Source organism: Micrasema longulum, unplaced genomic scaffold, assembly GCF_059751315.1.
Source record: "Micrasema longulum isolate JH-2025_06_02 unplaced genomic scaffold, ASM5975131v1 h1tg001523l, whole genome shotgun sequence".
In the NCBI taxonomy this organism is placed as follows: Eukaryota; Metazoa; Arthropoda; class Insecta; order Trichoptera; family Brachycentridae; genus Micrasema; species Micrasema longulum.
In genome coordinates, this window is record NW_028278706.1 from 31,526 (window position 1) to 58,269 (window position 26,744).

The window sequence follows — 26,744 nt, forward strand, 5'->3', positions numbered from 1 at the left end:
CACCATAAATACTGGTATTTTAGAGTTCTCTTCGTTACCAATTTATTAAAATATTATTTCACTATGATCGTAGAATAACGACGCATGTAATTTTCTTTAACTTTACACGATAGCGGTATTACCATAAACTGCCCAATGTAAACAATCTGTTACATACTGATAATCGGAGTATTAAAGTGATTTCAAACATATTTATCTCTCGGCAACTAGTGCATTATATTGTATGAATACTAGCCTTAATTATTTACTAGCTTTTTCCTGTGGTTTCACTCACGTGGTATTAGGGATCAATAATTCAAGTAATTAATTAGTTGTGTCATTTGTCAATAAAAGTTTCAGTTTATCAATCCGAATTTTTGGATGGAATGCTATATTTTATCAGGATTAAAAGTAATTTGGTCTTCCAACGAGAGAAATACGATCCGTTAGTCATTCATTTAATATTGAATATTTTTTACATCCCACCTTACCGCCTACTCATTTACGAATAATGTTGCTCATTGTTACTGTATTTCATTATTTTTTTAGTGTACTTTTTAAATTTTTGTTTCGAAAAATAAGTAACTTATTTTACTTCTTATCTTTTTGACTATTCCTGTGCAAAAAATCAAGTCGATCAGTCACTCAGTTGAGACGCAAAGGACACACAAACATTCGCATTTTAAAATTAGTGTGTATTTCGTAAATCGCCAGCAGGGAAAAATTGTTCCATAAAATATAATAAATAAATAGCTTATTTTTAATGTGATTTCTTTGTATTTTTTTATTTATTTGAAGTTACAATATTTGTTTCCGCAATTTGCATTATTAGATAAAAAAATGTTCATACAAAACGTAATCTTGTTTTTCTTATATTCTTGTATTTTTTTACGTTTTTACCCGATGTAGCATATTATTTACATGCCTAAAATTTTAAAAGCAAACCGTTTTTTTTTTTAATCATTATTTTTCCCAGTATCTACATCAAAAGATATGAACAATAATATATTTTTAGCTAGAATTTTAAAAATTGAGCAGTGAAAGGTTAAAAAAAAATCATCCCTTATGTCACAAATTGACAAGTACAAAAAAATATCATTTGGTACTCGGGTTAGTTATATTTATATTATTTTCTGGACCTGACACCTGCAATATAAAGCCTTCATATTATCCTACTAAGATTAAATATAAAAGGGAGTCAGTACCGCATTTTTCACACTTTCATCGTTGTTCTACGATCACGACGACTCGTTTATAAAATATTGGGTTTTTCCAAATGTTTGCAAACAAACATATAACAGAGGTGAAGATCAGAGCCCTGTAAATGCACAAACTTCCATATTTCCTTCTTTCAAATGTTTTTCATTTCCGTACGTTAGTTTTAAAAATTGGGAACATTTAGTCTGTATCTATAAACATTTGAAAAAAGTCCAATAATTCTTGATAAAACCAACTGGTCCAAAAAATTTTTTTTTTAATTCAGATGTTTTCATCATCAATAAAATTTTCAGCTTTTTAACTTCAGAAAAATCATTTGGGAGAATTGAAGAAAAAAGAATGTTCAAATAAAGGTAGAATGGTGAATATTATTCAGTGAACAAAGTGGTCATTAAAACCATGCAATGACTGATCCTAAGCCCTGTTAATGCTTATACTTCCACATTTAATTACCAAAAATTATCTCTATCTCCAGTACATGTCTTCAAAAATTTATACAAACTCAAAATATTTTTATTTCATATTGTACCTAATTTCAAATGCCTATATCTAGAGGTCATTTTATGTATTTTAGATTCAACAGGTCAACGTTGGTTTTTATCTAAAGTGCTGAAATACCCTCAAAATACGTTTTTTTTAAGAGTAAATAAGAAACGAAAATTGAAAATTAATTTATTTTCTTTGACTGCTATTTAAAAGCAATTATTTACTTACATATTAAAAATAACATTGACACATTTAAGTCGCGAACTTTCATAACGTTGTCATAAAGGTTAAATCGTTCAAAGGTGAAACACATATCAGTTAATAAATATACCTTACCCCTTAACGCTCATAATAGGGTGGTAATAAAATGTCTGATGAAGGATATCAGGAGATGGGCTTAAATAATAAAATGAATCAATATTTTAGTAAGCATATGCCTTTTATTTTATTTTAATTATTTACTGACAATTCTTGATAGAATTCCATTGTAATGATGTAATAACTAATAATTATATATATGTTATTACTTTTAAAATACTTAGTACACTTCCACTTATTTATTTGACCAATAAGCGCTTTCACCCTCTAATGAGCATCTTCAGACTGGTGATGCCCAATCCAGTCCAGCCCGATCTAATCCAGTCCAGCCTAATCCAGTCTGAAGATGCCCATTAGAGGGTGAAAGCGCTAATTGGTCAAATAAAAAGTAGAAGTGTACCTAGTATTTTTAAATTAATAACTAATTAAATTATTTCATCATATACCTTTTATTTTCATTTTATCGCATATATTTATTTTTATTAAAAAACAAAAGAATTTGAAAATTGGCGGTATTCATCATCATTCCCTTTCCGCGCCTAATGATGCATTGGGCACTGCATTAGCAAAACAATCGCAGCGTATCTTGTTCATTTTTGTTACATGAAGGTAAGGTGATTAGTCTTACGCTTCAAGTACCAGTCTAGGGACTATGAAATATTCTAGTGTGAAAACACCCTTTTATTTATTTAAACGCCTTTTAGGCTTTTACTTGTTTTTACATACATATATACAATTAAAAACCGTAATGTATTTTACACAGAAGTAGCAAAAAAATATATAAATGATTTTTAGAAGAATAGGAAAAATATCAAAAATATCATCTTTACATATTAGTATAAAAGTGGAAATAAAACTAAAATAAAAATAAACTAAAATATTATTTCATTCAACCATCTCGGGAATTGCGGTCGGAATCGCGTCGCGGGTTCGATTCCCGCCAGTTGCAAGAAGAAAATCCATGAAAGATTTTCTTCTCAATTGGTCTGGGTGTTGTGGTGAATTATTATCTACCTCCTTCCATATCCTCTCTTTTCCACCTGCTGACAAGTCTCTAAAATAGGGGCTTTGCGGGTCATTCCTTTAAAATAAAATAAAAATTACGGTTAAATATTAATTATTACAAATGTGAAATATGAAATGAATATTTTCCTGGCACTTGTTCATAGCACCCCCATAATTCATAATTATTAGCCTTTAAGTTAGAATACTTGAGTTCTCCTTTCTGGCTACGATAATTATTTATGGTGCATAATTAACTTTGAAAATGGCCACAAGTTCAATTACAAAGTTTTTCTATAAAATTCGAAACTTGAAATTCGCGGTACAATCTGTTCATTCGTTGCTTAATGTTTAATCCCATTAGAGACTGGTCCTTTACCATTTTAAGATGTCCACTAATTTTTTAGACCGATATTGAAAATGTATAATTCACCCACCCCTTCTTTCTGAATTGAAAAGATTTTTTGTTACAATCCAAAACTTCGAAGAAGTATAATCAGTCAAAACGTTAACAAAATAAAAAAATCGTGTCTTTAACTTATATCCAAAAATCAAATTTTTTTTTGAAAAATAAAAAGGGTTGCATTTCCATAAATTTTATTTTAAATGCTTGTGATTTCCATTTTTAAAAAGCGTATTAAACATGTTGTCATTAGAGATGGTAAAAAAATGTAATTGCTGTTTTAAAACAGTTACCCTTTCAAAACACCTAAAACAGCGTTGCAAAAATAAATTAAATCGTTTAAAAAAAAAACAAAACCAAATCACCGAGCGCGGAAGTAAACAATAAAAAATCTCGCTTCACTTTCGAAAACTTTATTTAATAGTATTATATTCCGAAATTCTCACCCCTGCTATCAATATTCCTCATCATTAGAAAAACCCCACCTCATCCACTTCACATTGCCTTGCCCTTTCCACCCGACCATATTAGTACCTAAGTACTAATACGTGTATATATTTTAAAATACAAAGACAAAGTATTATATAATACAAAATATTAATACGCATTCGTGATAAAGCATTAATTTCTTTACTCCAGCAGGCCCAATACATAAATAAAATATGTCTCAAAATCTGCTCATAAAAACGTCGAAACAAATATCACTATTTTCAGGCGTTACCTAGTATGTAGGTGAAATAATTCAATTAGATGAATCTCACCCGCATAAATAAAGGTTTCAGCTCTTTAACTTCACAAACATCAACAGATGAAAGAATTGAAGGAATATAGATGTTCAAATATAGGCAGAATGGTGATGTTACACAGTGTGTAAAGTGGCCACTAAAACCAGCCATTCACAGGTCATAAGCCTTGTAGATGCCTAGACTCCTATATTACCTTCTCTGAAATGTTTTTCATATCTGTTGTAAAATGTTAATATAAACAGCTCCCCAGGGAGTTGAATTCAGTCCTTGCCTACAAAAATTTGGACAAACTCAAAATATTGTTGTTAAATATCACTAAGATTTGTGGAGTAAAATAGCCTAAGTAAAATTTTGTTTTAATTCGATAGGTACTGAAAATATTGTTAAATACATTTGGATCAATTACTTTACAATATTTCAGATAAACCATTAAACATACTAATGTTATCTATTAATAGTTTTAAAATAACGGTCAAGCGAAGTAAATTCATTCCTACTTTGGATTTGTCCTCGTTAGCAATACAAACAGCGGAGTCGCCCGCGGAGAATCATAGCAGTTAAAACAAGTAACAAAATATTACTTGTGATTAAGTTAACTCGCTTTGTAATATTGGAGGGATGTCTGGTGGTGAAGTTGCCATGGCGGTAGATTTAAAGCAAAAATATTTCACAACGATTTGCTATTTAATCTCCTGAAGGAATAAGGAAAACAAAAGACCTGAGATGGCCTCATTACACCCATTTCTGTATCTGGAGGCGTCAGGTGGTTAAAGGTATAAGTTTTCATTATTGTTCTTTATTTGGCTTGAATGGTAGCCACGATACATTTCAAGAACGAAAATGCTCTGCAAAAATAAATTGAAAAATTAATATAAGGTAAAGAAAATTAAACAATTTTTTTGATATAAAAATTATACACTAAACTAATCGATTATGATATAATAACTTTATTTACATATAGGTTATTGATTTAAAATACTTGGCACACTTTCACTTATTTGTTTGACCAATTACCACAAGGATCTATTTTGGGTCCAATATTATATATTTTATACATTTATGATTTGTCACTGTACAATTTTAAGGGTAAAAATATTATGTATGCCGATGATATTAGACTATTTTATAAAAATCAAACAGACGTAATAACTAACAATGACATAAACGAAGACCTAACTGTATTGACTAAATGGACAAACACAAACTTACTTACACTTAATGAAAAAAAATGCAATATTATCCATTTTGAATCCAGAAAAAAATGACATAAAATAGATGCTCACATAAATGATGAACGACTAACTGAAATTGAACATGTTAAATATTTAGGACTAACAATAGATAGACAATCAATATGAAAAAATCATATCAACAATTTAATTAGCAAAGTGGCGACATTATCGAGTCTTTTTTAAAAATCAAAAATTTTGTTCCAAAAACAGAAAAAAACATAATGTATGAAGCCTATGTAAAAACTAAAATTTGCTATATGCAATTACTATGGGGAACAGGATATCAAAATGAGATAAACAGACTACAAAGACAACAAAATAAAATATGAAAGTTAGTATATGACCTTCCCACCCAGCACCCAGCCTCCGAGCGGCTGGGTATGAAATATAGTTCCTCTCTGCAACTTTAGTTTAAAATACACAAATATGTGTTAAATTGTTATAAACATTGAGTTAAGTCGCTAAGGTGACATACTATAAACAAAGAGTGAGATAATCAATTTAAAGCTTTGTTGTATAAACGTTATTATATTCAACGCTTTGTTCTAATCAAAATATATTCAAACGCCACAAACTCTCTTGATTTTATAACTGTGCTTCTGTTAAAACTGTTTAAAAAAAGTGTTTCTTTGTGAAAATCAAGTGCCGTAATTTAACTATTTATTATAAAACAATTTTTGTATGATATAGTGCTACCTATCTATGTTCATTTAAAAATACAAATGATACCTTTTTTTCTGTATCACGTAAAATTACTCGAATATCAAAAGTAATACACAAGTTTATCTGACATCTTAATTAAAGTAAAATAATAATAATCAGAAATTTTAGGCGGGAAAGATGCGTATAGTAATAACAAATAAAATTAAAGAGAAGCGGATATATTCTTTGGTACCTGCACTCTACACTACGCACACAGATGCGTTTCTACTATCATGCCCCAGGAAACAGCCAAATGTGAACCAAGAGTTTTTTTACAGTTATTTACTAGGAAAAAGACAATAGATCCTGTTTACTCCATACCAAAATAAAATAGGGACGAGTTTGACTTTGGGTATCGTCTATTGTCTTTTAACCTTAATAATAAGTTAAGGAATGCTTTATTTGTTAACTTTTTATATTTTACTTTTTGTGCTGTTACATGTTCACTTAATTGCCATACTTACTAGTTCTTTGCTCAATGTATTATTATTGCGTTTCTTAAAATTATTTTTTATTATTAACTTTATAAAATCATTCTTATGTTGTTGAAATTCCATTTGTCGATGCGTTTTGAAGCTGCAAGATTTTTTGTGATGTTAGCTATCATATTATTTTTATCATATTATGTAAATGTTTTTACACACGCATCCTCACACAAAAAAAAAACTCGCACACGTGCACTTCTATGAATTATATTTAACTGAACTGGATTTTTATAATTGTATTTATGTGGAAAACTGATTTGGATTTTTTAATGTTTTTTTTATAATGTTGTGTATATTTTTTTGTATTGCTGTTGTTTTTCTTAATAAACAAAATTTAAATTAAAAAATTAAAAATTAAAGTTATCAACTATCAAATATCTAAATTTAGTAAATGGGGTCAACAACTTCAACCGTCCATGCACACAGTAGCTGCAAGACTTGTTGTTATCTAACTTCCAACTTTATAAATTTGATTTTTATTTCGTTTTTTAAAATATCACTTAAACTCTAAACTTCATTGTCAAATAAAAAAATTAAAAATAAAAATGTAAATAGGGGCTAGATTTCTTATTGTCCGTGCGCTCTGTAGCTGCAAGACGTTCTGTTATCTAGCTCATATTTATCATAATTGTGATATATCATAATTGGAGACGATGAACTAGAATCCCAACCGTCCATGCGCTCTGTAGCTGCAAGACGTGTTGGGATATTTATTTATTGTACAGCGCCCTTGAGGTGATTTACGCAAAAATGGCGCTATATAAATTATCCAAACATTATTATTATTTCCTATCTAACTGTAACTAGAGAACTTTTTAAACAAACCAAGCAATTAAATATAACTTAAATCTTTCAACTAGAATGATTCAAACTTATCCATAAATTAACCACTAATGTAATTGTAGACGAAGAACTAAAACTTTTTAAAAATGAGTTTACAACCCAAAACTACATCACTTAAAATGTAAGATGGATTCGTTTTAAAGTCATAAAATTTTATTGAGAAGAAAACCGAATACGGAAAAAACTGATATATCTTGTCAAAAAAGCAATCTCAATAAGTCAAGCATGTTATTGTTACCTTCAATAATATTCTTTTGCACAACCTGGCTAGGGGTAAAATATAAATCATGAACATAACTCACCACAAATTGCCAGGCTCTAGTCCTGTGTATAAGTTTATGGTCTTAGTGTTGTGGCAAAATACGAGTTCTTGTGAGCCTATATTAAGATTGATAACGTGTCATGTTATTATAATAAATTGCAATTTTAATATGAACACAACTAGTTTCAGGTATTCTGACTTACCCATCATCAGGTGTTAATATAAACTAAACTAACATTTTACAGTCCCTGGAGTGGATCTGAAACGTGAGACTATTCATATTGCCTTTACGTCTCACATTATCAAGATTTGCTGCAATAAGAGTACCAATGCAATACTCTAGGCACCACTGTATGCACATAGAAAAAAGGCAATTATTGTTTCTATTTTTATGACATAATCACTTACATTTAAATATAAGTTACCAATTAAAAATGCTTTTTTTATGTAAAAAGAGAAGTATTTCAGCTCTTATTATTGACTAAAATATTGAAATTTTCAGGCCATTTCCTAAAAGTCATAAAAAACTTGTGCTTGAACCTTGGACCTATGGCTCGTGAGTCTACAATACTACCACGGGACCACAACCTGATTTGAAATTCCACTTATTTCTTAAAACTATACAGTGTAAGGATAATTGATATAAAACTAAATAATATCTTAAGTGTAGGAACATTTTTTTAAAAATCGAAAGAGATACAATACATAATATTTTAATGAAACAAAGTGGAACAAATTGTTAAAAAATAGATGGATATAATGGATTGAAATTGAAAATACTTAGTATTTATCTCTTTCGAATATATTTTTTTAAATGTACCTAAACTGAATATGAAATTTTGTTTTATGCATATTATCATTACACTGTATAATATTTACCAGTTTGAAGACGGCCATCAAAGTGTGAAAGCGCTAATTGGTCAAATAAATAAGTAGAAGTGAACAGTATTTTTAATTCGTAACTAATATATGAACATAAGTCAATAAATCACTTTAGTGGAATTCCATTAAGAATTAACAGTAAATAACTTGAATCGTTTCAATTGTAACCGAACGTTGCAAAAAAAATATTATTCATGTATTGAATCACAATGTACCTGAACGTGTTTATAAATGGATGGCATTAACGGTTAAACTACAGCAAGGTTTTAAGTCAAATTAAAGCTCTATTTTCTAATGCGTGATATTATTGTATTTATATAACCTACATATGCAACGATTTGTTTGACCTGTGGGTTGTTTCAAAACCTCTTTAACATCCCATTTTTGCCAACGCGGCCTGGTCTAGTGCCAAACGACAACGGTTAAAATTAAGTTTGTAAAAAATTGTTCACAATAAACTTCCAAATATCACAATAAAATAAAATAGTCATACAATTAATATGCATAGAATTTTCAACTGAAAAGAGGAAAACAGTAAAAACTCACACATCAATTATGTGTTTATTTAAATATTTATGCAAATCATTTACTTTTTTCATTCATTTTAACTTTGTCTCAAACTTTTTCATAATTTGAAAATAGGTTTCTTTTTTTCAACTCAGTTTAACTGAGAACATATTAATTCTGCGTAATCTATAAATGTGATTACTAAAATTAATTACATTATAGTATAAACCATAATATATAACATTCAAGTGCAATAAGATAGTAAAAAACAACATTGTCAAGGATTTTTCTTTGTGTTGCGTTGTATTTTTTTTCAATGTTAATGATGAAAAAATCTTTCTGGGTGTTTCTTTACCTTTATTTGCTCTAACTAGCTTAGACTACCTGCAACAAATTATGTAGTGTATATAATATAATAATTTATAATAATTTATTTTAATTGCATTTTTTCAACTTGTCTAAAAGCATGTAGAGGATAAAACGCGAAAATCTACTTTTTGCCGTTTTGAAGTTAATTATTAGCTATTTTATACGTGAATAAAACGCCGGTATTCATTTTCGTCAAAGGAATGCTTTTTTTAAGTTAAAGTTAAAGCCCACTTTTAAAATGCAAAAATCATCAGTAGTTCCAAATACTCTATATTTATATATACTATTAGTATAAAAAAAATCATTATTTTTCATTGAAAGTTATATATTGCAATTATGTTATATATTGAAATATGTAATATATTGAAATTACCTCATTAGGTTCAAAAGTTGTGATGTTTTGGAAATCGCAAAATCACAAAATCTTGTTCCCTGAATATTCATTCGTGTGACTCCCGTGGTTTATCCTTTAAAGTACAGGAATTTTCACTTGCAATAGATTTTGTTCAGGCCTGAAAGGTTTCTTCTTCCGATTTTCTCCTAAAATGGGGAATCCGTAGGTTTCAGGCAAGATTTCAGCAGAACAAGGAACGTTATGCTTATTGCAGTTTCGTACCAACATATATTAATATGGACTGCTTTAAACTGCCCAAAAACTTTTGTACTTCAATTCTGGCATTTTGATTTACCTATGCATTTTATTTGAAAGCACGTTTAGATCAAAAAAATAACTATTCATTTAAAATAATTTTTGAAGTTCAATATTAATTTATCGGTAAAAAAAATAAACATAAGCGGCATAAAACATTACCTTTCGTTGTAGGTAGTTAAAGAGCACTACCGCCAATCCGATCAAATCAACACGTGAAAATATGAAAAAATGTTTAAGACTGTCGGCGTAATTCAATTTTATAAAATAGTCGAACAAAATTGTCAATAGGCTCCTTAATTTCCCGCCATTGTGAATAATTTTCCACTCATTGGCGGAGTTGAATAAAGCCTTTACCAACTTTCAGATTGCCTCCCCACGGCTTCACTTGTACAGAGGAACATTTCGATATCAATATTCAGAAATGTAAATTCAGTTTGATCAATGAGTCCCGGTTGCTACATATTTAATCTTAGCTTTATTTCCCTCAGGTCGAATTTGCCAACACAATGCCGCGGTTTGTGGCCGAGTTAAAAAAGTTCAGAATTTAATATTTTTGCATTTTATCATTTGGATTGTCGTTACCGTAATGGGTCGGAAAGTTTTCATTTCGTTGGTTCTTAGGAGGCTTATTGTTCTAGTGGTGTCGGTCCTTGTTTCAATGCCATAGGTCATGATAGGTCTAATGCAGGTTTGATAAACTCGCACTTTGCTCTCCTTCAGCATATGTTTTTTTTTCCATACAGCATTTCTTAAGCCTCCAGCCACAATGGCAGTATTTTTTCAGTTCTTAACATTAAAGATTACAGAATCTATTAGGTAAAGATCCTCAGATGTCAACTAAATTGTGTTTTGTAATTAAATTCGGTTTCTGTACGGAAAAAGATTTATTTCAATGGTTCCCATGTTCAATGTTTTCTGTAATCAACCGCTTATTTTTAGACCTACCTGAAACCCTTTCAAATTTCTGCTGGCAGCTTGTTGGTGGCATTCTAATGTTTTTTTCTTTTCGAAAAAGTCACGACAAAAAAAAAACATTAAGTGTAAATGTTTTTAAGGATAAGTGGCTAAAAGAATTTTCAAACATTAATCGCACTTCTTATACAATTTAATAATAATATTATACGCGTATTTTATGACATAAATCATTCTTACTGCCTTACCCCTTCTCAGACAATCCTGTACATCATGCCGGGAGACAATTAATCATCAAGTGTTTTCTTGGCAGGTAATAACAATTTATTAAGTGCGGTAACTTTAGAGAAGTTAAATTACTCCCAAAACAGACACCAAAGATGGTTGTTGTTATTTACCCTTCGCATAATTAATTCCCACCGCTCTGAAATCCGATACACTTTAATAATTACCATTTACGGGAATTTCCAATGATGTAATTATGCATTTCAAATTGAGCATCATAATATGAACATATTGATAGGAGGTTTTTCAGCACCGATTTAATTAAACTTAAATAATGTTTTACATCAGTTTAGAAAATCAACGTCTAATAAAATATAAATGTTAAGTTCTTTCCGAAATTGTATTAGAAAGTATATCATTTTATAAACATTATAATACAACATTCATTCATTTGGCAAAATATATATAAAATTCCCTCTCGTATGTGTAGACAGCATAACAAGTTACACATAGACACTGAGAGAAACATTGACATCTTTGGAGATTTGTCAAGCGTTTACAAGAGAGTTTTCTATTTTAATTGTTGTCCTAATTATTTTTTGTACACATCTGTCATTAGCTTTCATTGTCCTAATATTTTAAACTTTCTTTAAAAATATTTTCATTTTTGTGACTCACACGCTGTGGACAGTTATAAAGGACAACTGGCTCAGTTATATTTTGTGTTCTAAATGAGTGTTGCTAGGAAATTGTTTTTTTTTTCAAAATATTATTTTTTTATTGAAATTTTTAAACTGTAACTTTTTTAACTTGTAACCCTTATGGATAATAACATTCATTTTACAAAAATAACATATCATTATTTATTTATACTCTGTTGTTGATAATTATATTTTTTACGCCTTTTGAAAAGTTTGTCTGAGTCTTTTGTTCAGTTTTGTTTGGTAGTTTATTGTATAATTTCAGTCCCCAATTTATTAGTCTCGATTGTGCTTGTCTTGTTTTGAATGTTGTATGTGATATTGTTCCGAAATTCTTGTATTATGTTCATGTTTATTACAAACTTTTTTCAAGTTGTAGTTCTTTGTCTACAATGATATCAGTGGCTAACTTATGAATAAATTTAAAGGATTCTAGTTTCAAAAAAATTTCATTAAAATTTAATTGTTTAGTTCTTTTAAGAGTTCTTTAGTTGGTGTTAGATAAGGGAGGTCATATACTAGCTTCAATATTTTATTTTGCTATCGTTGTAATATGTTTATGTCATTTTACTTTTTCTGTTCCCCGTAGTTGTTGCATATAACATATTTTAGATTTGACATAGGCTTCAAACATAATATTTTTTTCCGTTTTCGGAACAAAGTTTTTGATTTTTTTAAAAAGACTCCATAATGTTGCTATTTTGCTAATTAAATTATTGATGCGAGCTGTCTATGTCAATTGTCTGTTTATTGTTAGTCCTAAACATATTCAATTTCAATTAGTCGTTCTTCGTTTATGTGAGCATCTATTTTATAACATTTTTTTTTAGATTTGAAATTTATAACAAAACTTTTTTTTCATCAAATGTAAATAAATACGTAAATTGAATATATGTGTTATCTTTGTCAAACTATTGCGATGTTTTAATTCGATACGATAGTTGAATCAATGCAATAAGTGCATATTGCATTGATTAAACTCAAATTGGTTTAATAATCTAAATATAAACTTACTTGATTGATTTGACCATTGATAATCCCATGTGAATACAAAGTGCAGCATGATCAGGCCTCTCTACTGGTGCACCGCTAATGCAATAATAACAGTCTCCTAGAATCTTGATACGCAGTTGCTGATATTTCTGGAAAAAATAAAATAAATATAATAATACCGAAATTATATTGACACATTTTATTTTATCATACTATTCGATCGTTTTTTATGGATTTAAATCTTAGTTTATAAACATACTTATCTATTTTTATTTAGAATTCCCTTTAAGCAAGAATTCTATTTTATGAAAATATACGTATATTTTGTACATTATGCAACCAATTATATTGAGTTTAAACAACTGATTATCTATTATTATATAAAACTTTAAAAAGTCAAAAAAGATAAAACCAACCAGAAATGCATTTTAACAACAAAAAACAACATAAAATATTTTCATTATATAATCAGTGCATGTTTGTCCTAATCAGTGCATATGCTTATGAAATGCATGTCGTGTTGGTTTTATATTTTTGTGCAACAACCATGGTGAAGGTGAATCGTGGGTTTTGGATGTTGGTTTAATTGGTGTCCTGACGAAGAGACAGGTACGTCTCGAAACCAGTAGAAATAGAAAAGTCAGTAAGTGGTTATAAACAAATATTTAATAACATTTAGTTATTAAGTTCTTCATTTGAAATATTATTCATAAGCAACCGACAAACGGAATTATTAATCATAGAACTAGTGTTAAAAAGTTGCTACGCTTTGTAAAAACCTTAATAACTTTTTACTTTTACGTGTATGTTTAAGTTGAATTTTTCTTTCAGCTGTCTTGTCATTTTTGTAATTCATAATTGATTTTGTTTTTTAGTAAACTTGATAAGATATTTATTTACCTCTGCTAGTCTATCGAACCTGGCGAACAGTTCGTTGAGGATTGCAACCAGATCTTGGGCGGAGTAAGTTGATGAGATGGCGGTAAAACCAACAATGTCGGCATACAGAATACTGAAACAAAATGATTATATTAATGAATATCTTAATTAAAAATTGATTTGCAAAATCAGTCTATCAAATATAGAAGTTAATCCACTTATTTCATTTCATAGTGGTGCCGCGGACTCGCGGATCAGAGTTATTTACGATAAGTTAACAATCTGAAACCAAAATTAAATCTGGCAGTTGTAATAAATATTTTATTTCGAAGAACTGTAAGATTTTTTTAAATATTTTTTTATTTACAGTTGAGAAGGTTTAGGAGGTTGTTGCATGTTGTCTATGTTAGTTTGAACACACCTACAGTAGATTTCAAAGGATGTTTTTTTAGTATGAGAAATAAATTCCAATAGGGAAGTATCTCTTTTTACAATTTTAAATTAATAAGTGCCTATAAAATACGATTCGTTTATTTTTTTAAAGTTTATTTGTAACCGTTTGAATTTAAATGGAACATCGTCATGAATCTTGACGTCAAGGCCAAACATGTAGCGCTTTTGTAGGGACATGTTTTTCAATAATTACTTTTTTAAAGCTATGTATGAAAACATATCTCGTGGTTGTGTCGAGGTGGGTATTAAATAAGACCTTGAAATACCATTTTGAAGGCTTGAAATCAAATAAAATAACATATATAACGTAAAAATAAACGCTATACCTTGTAGAGCGGAATTTCTTTTTTCAAATGACGAAAACCATCTTTATTTGTAGCAAAAGAGAGGAAAAACATTTTTGAGAAGGTATCATGGATGTCTTGGCATTAACATGGCTTATGACCTGTCATTGGCTGGTATAAATGGCCACTTTGCACCTTGAAAATAACTCTAATATTTATAAATCGTAGAAATTTTGTTTTAGTAACGTACAGTTTCTTATCAGATAATTGTTATTCATCAACTACTTACCTACCAACTTTGTAATAAACTGTCGATTTATAAGTTTTGTGCAAGTAAACAACCGCTTTGACGTATGAACTCTTTAGGTAAAGTTATTTTGTTTAGAAAAGGTTACTGTGTTTTGAATGCTACTTACATACTTTTACCTAACGTAAAATTGACTTGGTTTACACATTAACAAATTCAAAACGACGATTTATAAGTAAATTATACTTTTTTTATTAAAGAAAACAGACAAACAGTAGGCGCACATAAGCATTTTATTTTGTGTTCTACAATAATAATAATGTGTAGCCATAAATCTGATTTGTAAATAGTTAAACACATGTGTCTAAACTTCTGAATTTTGATATGATATGAATGAATCTTGGCCTCATTTATTACAATACAATTCAATTTAAATTTACAACCATTTATTTTTCTTTTTTTTACATTGTGTATTAATTTATTTGAATATAAATTATAAAATATGAAAATAACATACATAACAAATAACAGATTCTAAAAAACACATTAATATCTTAAAACGGGAAAACTGTTTCAAGTCGGGTGTTTAAATGTCTCACCAGAAAAAAAAATACATTCATATGTAGACTTTTACAACTCATTAAATCTGTTATCATGTATAAATCAATGTAAATTGCTGTAATAAATTTGTAAATATGTAACCATAAATAAAAAATGAAAACCGAAATTTGCTCGACTACTTACAACAATATTATGGAAAAAAAATACTCAGGTGAAAAAATCCGTTAAATTGAAAAGCAATAAATTTGAAACACATATTTGTCAATTATCATTGTCAATTTTTTTCTTTGTTCTTTGAATGTTAACAATTTAAATGATTGTTTTAATAAGAGTTCCATACTACGAATACATATATACAGATTCAACACATCATTGAAAACAGTAATCATGTTGACAAACATATAATTAATGCTCTTATACTTGATGGAACTTCCATAATGTTATTAATGAAAATGATGAAATGATGGAACATAAAATGCTTTTACATAAGCCTTTGATGTTGAAATTCCCCTCGCACATTTTTTAAAGATTAATAATTCTCATCAAAATAAACGTTTACTTTAGAAATTTCAGATATTCCTTTGAGTTCTGTGACCAAAGTTTTTTTAGCTAAGGATATGGCAAGGAAGTGAAGCTACCGTATTCTTTACCAGATTTAAGACTTTAAGTGTGTGTGAAAATCCCTGAAGTAATTTTCAAAGCGACGAAAAATAGCGTTGGTCTTAAGTAAATTTTATAAAATGCTAAACAAATACTGAAATATTTTAAAAGGGGAGCTTTATTCCTTTTATCAAAAAATTCAGAGATGTAATTGGAAATTCCAACGGGTTTCATAATGTTAGAGTATTGATTACAATGGATGATTTTTCAGTTTTCATCAAATAACAAATTGAGCTTCTTTTGGAGAAAATAAATTTTAATTTGAAATATAAAATAAATACAAAAATAGGAGTAATGCAAGTCAATTTTTCTTTCACAAATGATGGTTTTCTGGCTTAAAATTGAAATGTTTTTTTAGACAACTACAAAAAGGTTTACTAGTTTTAATAGTACTTATTTAGCTTTCATTTTTATTTTTTATGCTTTGTTTTGCATATACGGGGTCTTTCATTGAGCGCTTCCTATCTTTAAATTTAAATAAAACAAAGTGTGTGTGAGATATCACCGAATTTTTTTATTCGTTTGAGATGCCATTATGTAAAGAATGTCTCTGGGTAGCTCGCATCCGAAATGTCCAATTTGCCATGATTCTGGCGCATAAATTAGCCTGAATTTGACCAATGGCATGAGTTATATTGACTTTGAGCGCCGCCGCAGTTTGTGACTTATTTGCATGGACCTGCGACTAAAAAAAACCTCATAAGAAAATGTCTTACCGAGTCAAATCGCATAATCTCGGTGGCCAGTTCACAATACCTCCTCGTAAGATGACCATGCTCTCAAATCACTCTTGCAGAATACCCAATGAGGCATGAGCTGTATGGCACGTAGCGTCGTCTCGTTGAAACCACATGTTGTTGGTGTTCATATCATCCAATTCAGGCCAAAAAAAGTTAGTAATCATCAACTTATAGTGCTCGCCGTTGACGGTGATGACCTGACCAACGCTGTTCCCAAAGAAATATAGACCGGTGACACCGCCAGACTGAAATCCACACCAAAAAGTGATTTTTTCAGAATGCATTGAACGTTCTTGGATTTCATGTGGATTGGTATCGTCCCGAATTTGTCAATTTTGTTTGTTAACGTACTCATTCATCCAGAAATGGGCCTCATCGGTGAAGATGATTTTTCGATGAAAATTAGGGTCAGTTTCCAACTGCTCCAGAACCCATTCAGCGAACATACGCCGTTGTTTATGGTTGTTTACTTTCAGTTCTTAGGTCAAAATTTGCGACGCAAAATTCGCCTAGTTGTGGTATGCGAAAGGCCGAGTTCTTGCAAGCGACGCGAAATCGGATTTTCCTTGGCTTGGCTAGTAAATAAAAAAAGTAACAACAAACTGGTTTCGAAACTTTTTTCGACTGACTTCTCGGTTTCAAAGTAAATGCAAATCATCATCATCATCATCAACACTTTGCTATTCACAACCACTAGTGCATAAGGCACTGCATTGAAACACCAAATGCAGCGAATCTAAAGTACTTGTTATTGCCCTTGAGGTTGTTTTCAGATAAATAGCGCTATATAAAGTATCCAACAATACATATATATCTACATTCAAATATAGGCGAAAGCCAGGTGATTAGTTTTACGCTTCAGGTTCTAGTCCAGGGATAATAAAACATCACAATGCTAAACCACAATTTTAAAACAATAATTTTATTTATTTATTCATGCAAACCCATATATATTACATACCAATAATTATAACGTATCCCTAATTCATATTGACCTTCTCAAAAATCTAACCTAGAATACCAGGAATAATAATCTAACGTGCTAACCACTACAATACGAAGTGGATTTGTTTACACCATTTTTCTTTTTTCAGGATTTAAAAGAGTCAAAAACACTCGTCCAGGATGCCGGTTCTGTTTGACAAGCAGAACTGTTAAACACAGACTTATTAAAATGGATCAAAATAAAATATTTCACGTTCTAGTAGACTATTTACCTCATTAAATTATTTCAGTATCTTTATCATATTTGATACATGAAAGTAAAGTGATCAGTTTACGCTTCAGGTACCAGTCTAGAGATTATGAAATGTTCTAGTGTAAAAACACCCTTTTAAATAATATTTCACATCGACCATGTCGGAAATCGAACTCGAGACCTCTTGATCGGGTTGTGGTCCTGTGGCTAGTGTCTCGGACTCACGGACCAAAGGTCTGTGGTTCGAATCCCACTCTACCCCAACTTGATTCCATTTTCTAATAGTGAGTTATTTACAACTCGTTGAAAATGGCCCTCAAAATTAAATATTTGGGTAAATCATAAGAACGCAAATATTTCTTTTTTAAAAGAAAAAAAAAAAAAAAAAATGCTGACCATTACACCATGAGGCCGATATTTGGCTAACATTTGGACATACTTAAAATATTTTTCATTTATTATTGTTCTACGTTAAACAAAAATATTTTCAAAAAATTATAGCTATACATGGGTTGTTATGATTTTTTGTAAATAGTCTTGTACCATAAATGGTTGAGTTACCTTTACAACCCCCGTGTTGAACATCACATATTTCTTCCACCCACCATAGTTTATTCCGATTCGGCATAATGTGTATATAAGACTTGTAACTACGTTTATATCTCGGGTGGGTTTTGAATTCTCCGGTAAATTCGGAGAATCATTACGCTATAAATTTTCCAAGTCACGAATACTGTCCGTGTTTCCAAAACATTCCGTACTTAGAACATAAACGTTGGAAGAAAATCTACTACATCGACTTAACAGGAGAAAATAGTTTGTAGTATTAATATTAGGGAGAAAAGCTTTGATTTTTGAAAGTCGCGAGTTTTATTTTTTTATTCAACAAAACTTCAAGTCCGTTCAGATATAATTAGACAGATTCTATATTGTAGAAATAATTATATAATAATAAAAACCTTCTGTCAAAATTGTGAAGTTTATAAATTAAAATATACCATAGACAACATTTAAGAGAACGAGATATGGAAATCCTGGCATTTACAAGGCTTATGGGCTTTCATTGGCTTGTTTAACTTACTATTTTATACACTACTACTACCATTACGCCATTTTCCCGTAGGGGTAAGCAGAGATAATGGACCGCTACACACGTCTATCCTGGCATACATTCCTAGAGTCTTCCACATTCATACATCTTGTTATACATGCCCTTCGGTTCTGTCTGCTTTTGACATGACCAGACTTAAGATTTTGGTTTATCTGATCATGCCACGTCTTCCTTGGTCGTCTTCGTCTCACGTTGCTGTTTATTTTCGCCATATATACTTGTTTTACCATTCTTTCGTCGTCTATTTGTTCTACGTGACCAAACTATCTCAGAGACCCTTTCTTAATCTTATCAATTATACTTGACTCAGATTTAAGCTCTCGCCTGATTTCATCATTTGTAACCCTGTCATACGTTGATTTCCCAAACATTCGTCTAAGAGATCGCATTTCAAACGCCTTCACTTGGCTTTCGTCCTTCCTCTGCCGGTTCCTTGTTTTACTTCCATACATAAGTGTTGGGACTAAAACTCCGTTGTGCACTGCCAGTTTAGCTTCGATTGACATATTTTAGACACTTTGTAACATTCATCATTATGCCTATGTTTAAACATCCATAACTCTTCAGATTTTTCATCTGTAGATTTCTCCGGCCGGTGGAGGGATGATAACGGTTCTGGTTCTCGGACTTGTTTCCTCCGGTTTACTAACAAGCTAATGAACTAACATACCCTATCGCCGTCAGGATTGAGAAAATTGGATTGAGAGTGCCAGATAAATTGACTGTACATACTTAGGTTACTCTGGCGGTGATAGGGACATTGAAAGCAGTAAATGTAAAATCAAAAATTTAAAATTCTGGAACCGATTTTTTTGAAAAAAAAAATTACCGTTCATTACAGCTAAAAAAATGATTTTGCAATGTGCGGATCTGAAAAAAGACCACAAGACCTTTCAAACAGATCCGAGCAAGAGGGTGGGGCTGAAGTTAAAAAGCTGAAACCTTTATTAATGCGAGTGGTATTCGAACAGAAATATTTCACCTTCATACTATGCAACGCCTGAAAATCTTTTTCTTTTTTTATACTTCTTCATTGACCAGCTGATTTTATAAACAATATTTTAAGTCGGCCTCCGTGGTGTAGTGGTCAAGACGCTTGACTCACGCACGGAAGGTTCCGGGTTCGATTCCCGGTGAGAACACAAAAATTAAAAATGTGATTTTTCTCAAGCCTGGGTGCTCTGTGATGTAATTCACCACTGTAATTAGGCCTCCTGGCCTGTTGTGGTGCAAAAAAAAAAAAAAAAAAAAAATGTAAAAAAAAAAATGTAAAAGTCTATCTTTATTTTGTACAAAAAAACCTGTATTTAACTATAAATACATTGAAAATATAAATATATTACAACAGAGATGAAGACCATTTTGTATAAGGGAATGTAAAAGTCAAGGCATTTATAGGGCTAATAACATGTCATTGGCTGTGTACATAAGTAGATATTCAAAAGTAGGCTGAATGGTGAATGTCACACACTGTGTAAAATGCCCACCTTAACAACCAATGACAATTCATAAGCCCTGTAAGTGCCTAGACTTCTATATTCGAATCACTATGTAAAGCGCCCTTGAGGTATTTTATAACGAAAATGGCGCTATATAAGTTATCCATAATAATAATAATAATAATTCCCTTTTAAAAAATATTCTTCATCTCTATGAAAATGTTTGGTTAACACTGAAGTACTTACTCAAAGAAAGCGTTCTTTCAAATGAGCTTTTGAATTGTTTTTTAAATCATTAATGCTTTCAGTTTACGTAAAGTTCTTGAACTTCGCTTTGGAAATAAATATAATTTATGTTTTAAATAGCTTTTGCTTTACTTTATAATAAAGCTTTCCTAATTAACTTAATTCATTTTAATTCTTCAAAAGATTTTAAAAAAGAGCTTTCTTGTTCCGCTTAATTTATCAGAAATCTCATAATGATCTTGCCAGAATGTTGTGGTTATCATTGAAAAACGTTATGTTTATATTTAATTGTTTTCTATGCTTTCTACGTGTTTTTTTATGCGCCGTAAAAAAATTGAGCATTAAATTTTAATGCGAAGTTTCTTGAAAATCTATGAAAAAAATAATAAAATAGATTTTGCTTTGAACGCCGTCACTAGTTTTTCTGAATCAACCAATGACAGAGTGTTGTAATAGGTTTTTGGTGTACCAGAAGCCAATTTACTAATCGGCAGAATTCACTGAAAAGAGCTTGTGACGTCACACGCGGAGTTATTTCAAAACTACAAACCATTAAAAAATCATAGCGCTGATAATGCGATGCATATTTTTTTTTACTTGGTTTGATAGTATATCACAAATAAAAAATGTTTAAAAACCACTGAACTTTCCACTAAAAGAATTATTAGTCTCGGACTCACGGATCAAAAGTCCGTGGTTCGAATCGTTATTTACAACTCGTTGAAAATGGCCCTCAAAATTTAATATTTGTGTAATCTTAAGAACGCAAATATTTGTTTTTCCTTTGAAAAAAAATAATTAAGCTTGAGTGTAATTTCATCACTCCTGCTTAGCACTCGTAAATTCTTTTTTTTTCTTATAAAGATAAATATTACAAAAAAAAAACATATCTTTGCCCTGTTTTTGTATTTTTAAAACGTATTTCTTTTTAAACTTTTTTTGCATATTTTATCACTCATAACTAACTGTATTTAAAAAAATAGGAAAGCCTTATTGATTTTTTAAATAAATAAATACAATTTTATTTTGTTTTAACAAAGAAACCACAGAATAACAGAAATTTTCACGATTAATTGTATGGTTTTGGCATTGTCATTCACTATAACTTAACTTATAAACATAACCTAACATTTTATTTATTATTTTCTGATTTTAGTTATTTTGGATAACTTTGTATTTTATCTACATTGTAAGTAATGCCTTTTTTATTTTTTTATACATAGAAGGGCTTGGGGCTCAAATTTTGGTAGGGCCGCGGTGGTGCATATTTTGCTGGAAAATATGTACTTATAAAATGTCGTGTAATGCCGCAGTTGCATTCCATCAGCAACACTACCAATAGTCCTACTCCCTAGCGTCCATGAGTGGTCTCTTTGGCCCCGCGAGCCCTGGGCAATGTGGCCACTGGCATTAACATCAGTGCCATAGCAGATAGGGAGAGGATGAATGGCAAGTGTCCGGCGCCATAAAACGGGACCCCTCCAGCTAAGGGTAGGTAACCCCGAAAGAAAATTCCATCGAAGAAGGCAACGGGAAACCACTTCGGTCAATAATTCCCAGGATATCACTATGAAGAGAACCAAACAATGGCCCGAGTCCCGGGCGGTCCTTAAATGGACCAGGGGTGCGAAGAATCTCCCGGCTCGACATAGAACTGTGGAGGAGCTGTTTCGCACTGCTCAGGAAGCTTTCTACCAAGTGATCGTCAACGTTGGGGGGACCCGACATGACACGTGAAGAAGAAGATACATAGAAGAATGTTAAAAATTCCACTCAGGCATGACCTGTGTCTTGGTTCATTTTATTTATTTTATATATTTCGTTTAATTTAGTAATATTTATTTCAGATTTAATTACGTTATATATAAGTTCAGTATTTTTTTTAAATGTTGTTTTTATTAAAGTCATTTTTATTCTTATTTTGAAATAATTATTACTGTTGTGTCATATTTTGTTAATGGTTTAATAAAGCTTTCAACATATTATTTAGAGATATATTAAATACAGGTTTTTAGGATACACTGAAGCCTGAGAAACGGTAGCGCAAAGCTTTTGACCAACTAATGAATCCTTTCAGTTTGTTTTGTGCTTTGTGGCAACTGATATTTTCAATTTCTTTTTTCGGTAGCTTTATTCAACTTGTATATAACATATATATATATAAATGTATATTTCTTTTATAAATACATACAACTGGTTAACAATAACGTAAGCACCTAAAAGCGAATAGGCAGTACTTCCTTTCATCTTTATTTATGAAACCATACTACCTGTTTCCTTCAATTTTTTTTTAAAATGGAACAATAACAGACAACTTAACATATAGACATACATGGATAACATAAAAGATTTATAATGTTTTTGGTCAGTCACCATTTATAATTGTTCACAGTATGCAATGTGTTATTAAACAATAATATTATTAAAAAGAATAATGCATTTTAAAAGCTAAAGAAACTTAGTAAAAATAAAATTAAAGAAAAAAGTCATATTAAGCGTATGTAGAAAGACGAACTTCAACTCTACGGTTAATCAGATACAAAAAATGTTTTGTTAAGAGTGGCAAAAATTAGGCATTCAATTATACGGCAAAGTTTTTTAAAATGTACGAATTTTTTTTTAAAAACGAACTACTTTTAACGACGTTCCAGTAATGATGGAACATCAATTAAGCTATTCAGTAAATTAAACATAAAATTAGAGTCAATGCTATTTCTACGTTTTTTTTAGACTTGAGATTTTTAACATTGACTGCATTTATTCGTAAGTGTAGTCTTCCCTCTCAAGGTCAATCATCCATACTATTTTTCTTAGCAAACGATGTTGCACCGATTCGATATGATTTATCCGGCCTGCATAGAAGGAAGACCAGATCACGGATACATATTATAAAGAGGACAAACAAGTAATCAATATAGTGTTTTAACTGTGAACATATAAGTAAAGTCATTAGATGTCCTGCTAACAAAACCCAAGAGTTGTAGTAACTTGTTAATTATACTCAGACTCAACTACATATGAATAAATATTTTTTATTTTGTAATCAAAGGAGATAGGTTTTTTCACTGTATAAAAATACATTTTTTAATATTTAGTTCTAGGTAGCTGGCTTTGTACCACATGTAAAAAGAATCAATATCTGACTGAAGCAGCAAACCGTCATTTGTATTTTGAATTATTTTAAGAATTTTACTATTGTCCGCAAACAGCCAAAACGAACAAAAGAAAATACATTTGCTACATCGTTAATAAACTAATTTTTAAAAAGGGGTGCCAGATGGGTACCCTGGGGTACACCTGATGTAACATCGATACTAGCTGATAATCAGTTCTCAATCGTAACTTTTTGCTATCTTCCAAATAGATAAGATGATATGAATGACAATAACAAATCTCTTAATCCAAGACCATTAGCAATAAGAATTTTATGGTTAACTTTATCAAATGCCTTTGCAAAGTCTGTGTAGAGAACATCAACTTGCTGACCACTCTCAAGTGCTTTGATATGTGAATATTCCAACAAATTTGTGGTATTTGATCTAGCAGTTCTAAATCCGTGCTGTTCCTCAATCAGTACATTTTAAATAGTGGGGTAATTTTACGAGTTATTAAGGATTCAAATAATTTAGGAATGGGAGATATTAATGATATTGGTCTGTAATTGCATACATCAGATTTGTTTTTCGATTTGAAAATAAGTTTTATATACCACATTTTCCAAATATTAGGAAATATACCAGATGAAAGTGAAAAATGAAATGATATAATAATAATGGTTGATTTTGATGGTGGTTTTGCATTGCAATATTTAATTGATCTTTGACTGACACTTGAAGCGCAAAGCTGATCACCTTACCTTCCATGTAACAAAAAATATTGAAATATGCTGTGATACGATCACCAATGCAGTGCCCTGTGCACCACTTGGTGCGGATAAGTAAATAATGATAGAGACTAAACAAAAAATAGATTTTTAAAATATTTACAGTTTTAATGTTTCTGGTAAAGTATTGCCATAGAAATAATACTTCTGTAAATGAAAACTATTTTTTTTCGTTATTGGACGCATTTATAAAAAAATCAACAAATAATCTGAAATTGGGTATGTGTTTATAAAAATATTTGCAGTTGTTTTATTTTGCCTGCTGTCGAAGGGAAAAGCCAAAATAGTTCAAAAATCTTAGACATTAAAAATTTATTAAAATTCACTTGATTTTATGAGAATTTGATTAATTTTATTTTCACAATGGCAACACGGAAATATTGTTAAATTATTACTAAGGTACACGCTACCCAGTGTGGCATTTAAAAAACAGTTTTATTATATATCGTGTTTATGATTTAAGAATGTTGGCGTTATTTTACGCTTAAAATGATATTGATAAAATAACAGAATTTTCCCACACATGTTTATAACATAACATAATACTAATTTAATTATTTCCTTTGACTGCCTAATAACAACAAATTGATAAATTATTCTTGATTACAGATTCAGGATGTGAATTTATCAGGATGTTATGTTCGTTTATTATTCAGGTGTTGATTTTTTTATATAAGCTTTTACCTTCGTTTAGTAATTTATTTTTTAATTTGGAAGCTTCTTAAAAGAAAATTTTATTTCTGAAAAAGGTTTTGAAAGGACGATTTTAAGAAACGTATTTTTATTTTAAAACTAGACTAACATAAAACAAGAATCGAAACAATGAAAATAAAAAGGAAAGTCAAGTATATATGAAGGACAGACATTATGCTACACGATAATTTTTTTTGTGACCTTTTCGATCCTGAACGTAAAAAAACATCGGGAGTTCTTGGGGAGGGGGGGGTTACAGAAGTACCACAGCTAAAACGCTGTAAATACGACTCACAAAAAAAACCTTTGTAAAACCATTTTATAATATTTAGAATTTTCTGCAAAATTCATACATTTTATAGATGTGACATCGCGCTGCTCTCAGTATGACACGTTGAACAGCACTGATCTAAATTTTTGCCACGCGTTAGCGAGGCAGTACAGCAAGGAAGAGGAACGCATGTAAAATATAAATCACTGAATCCAGGGTTTTTTTGGTTATAGCTGGAAAAAGCCCACATCAATATTTTAAAAAATTTAACTCTGAATAGCGATGAAGGAGCACAGAGGCAAGTGTGAATTATAATTGAAAGAATTTAATTACTTCCTTTACTTAATCCATTTCCGCTCCGTAAGTGGAGCACATGGTGTCAAAAATCTATTCAAGACTCTGCGACCAACATCACCGTGTCCTCCTAAGTCAGGTTTGCGTCCCTTAGTTCAGATCTGAACTACCGAGGAACAGTCAACCGTGAACGTTCAGGGCACCAAAAATCCGATGCCTTGTTGGAAGGTATCCGTGGTAGGAGTATATGGTTCAACCAGCCATTTACGTTTCCGCCTGATGACAGTTGTCGCCGGAGGTTGCTGTATTCGTTGTCCAATTTCAAAATTTCTTACAAAGTTACACTATCAAACTGCTGCACACTCAGTATTTTTAAAGGCAACTACCTATTTTCAAAAATTCAACAGTTTGTTGCTTTGGGCCCCTGTGAAAAATATGCATTATAAAATTATTTTCTGCGATGAAAAGAAAAGAACTCTCTTTCAATATGCGTATACGGTAATAAAAATATTTTTCTGCGCAATTTTTGTTAGTATTAGCATAATGATTCTTTGGTAGGCTATTATTCATTCATTATTTATTCTCATCAACAGAGTATTGCTGTTATTTTAAGATTTAGTATTTTCTTATTGAATGGAATATTTCCTTCTAATCTGGCTTGAATTATTTCTTTGATTGCGTGGGTGTTTGTTTTGTTTCTGGCATATCCATAATATTTTACCATTACCCTTGTTATAATAAGCTACAGTAGGCGTACAAATATTATTTAATATTTTATATATTATCAACCTCAATTAATAAATCAAAACCGAGAAATCAAATTTGCAATTATTCCTGTAAAAACATATCAACTCGAGTTATTTCTCGT

General features: G+C 30.5%; 1 protein-coding gene across 1 annotated transcript in view; it reads right to left on the reverse strand.

The window, feature by feature from the left end:
* LOC148275050 (adenylate cyclase type 3-like) overlaps positions 1-26,744 on the reverse strand; it is a gene marked incomplete at its 3' end in the record, with an annotated part of 98,509 nt that overhangs the window by 21,807 nt on the left and 49,958 nt on the right. Inside the window, exons 3-4 of the mRNA XM_088236222.1 lie at positions 13,818-13,929; positions 12,939-13,066 (exon numbers count right to left, since the gene is read on the reverse strand). Coding sequence (XP_088092348.1) covers positions 12,939-13,066; positions 13,818-13,929 — 240 coding nt within the window. The remainder of the gene's footprint in view (positions 1-12,938; positions 13,067-13,817; positions 13,930-26,744) is intronic.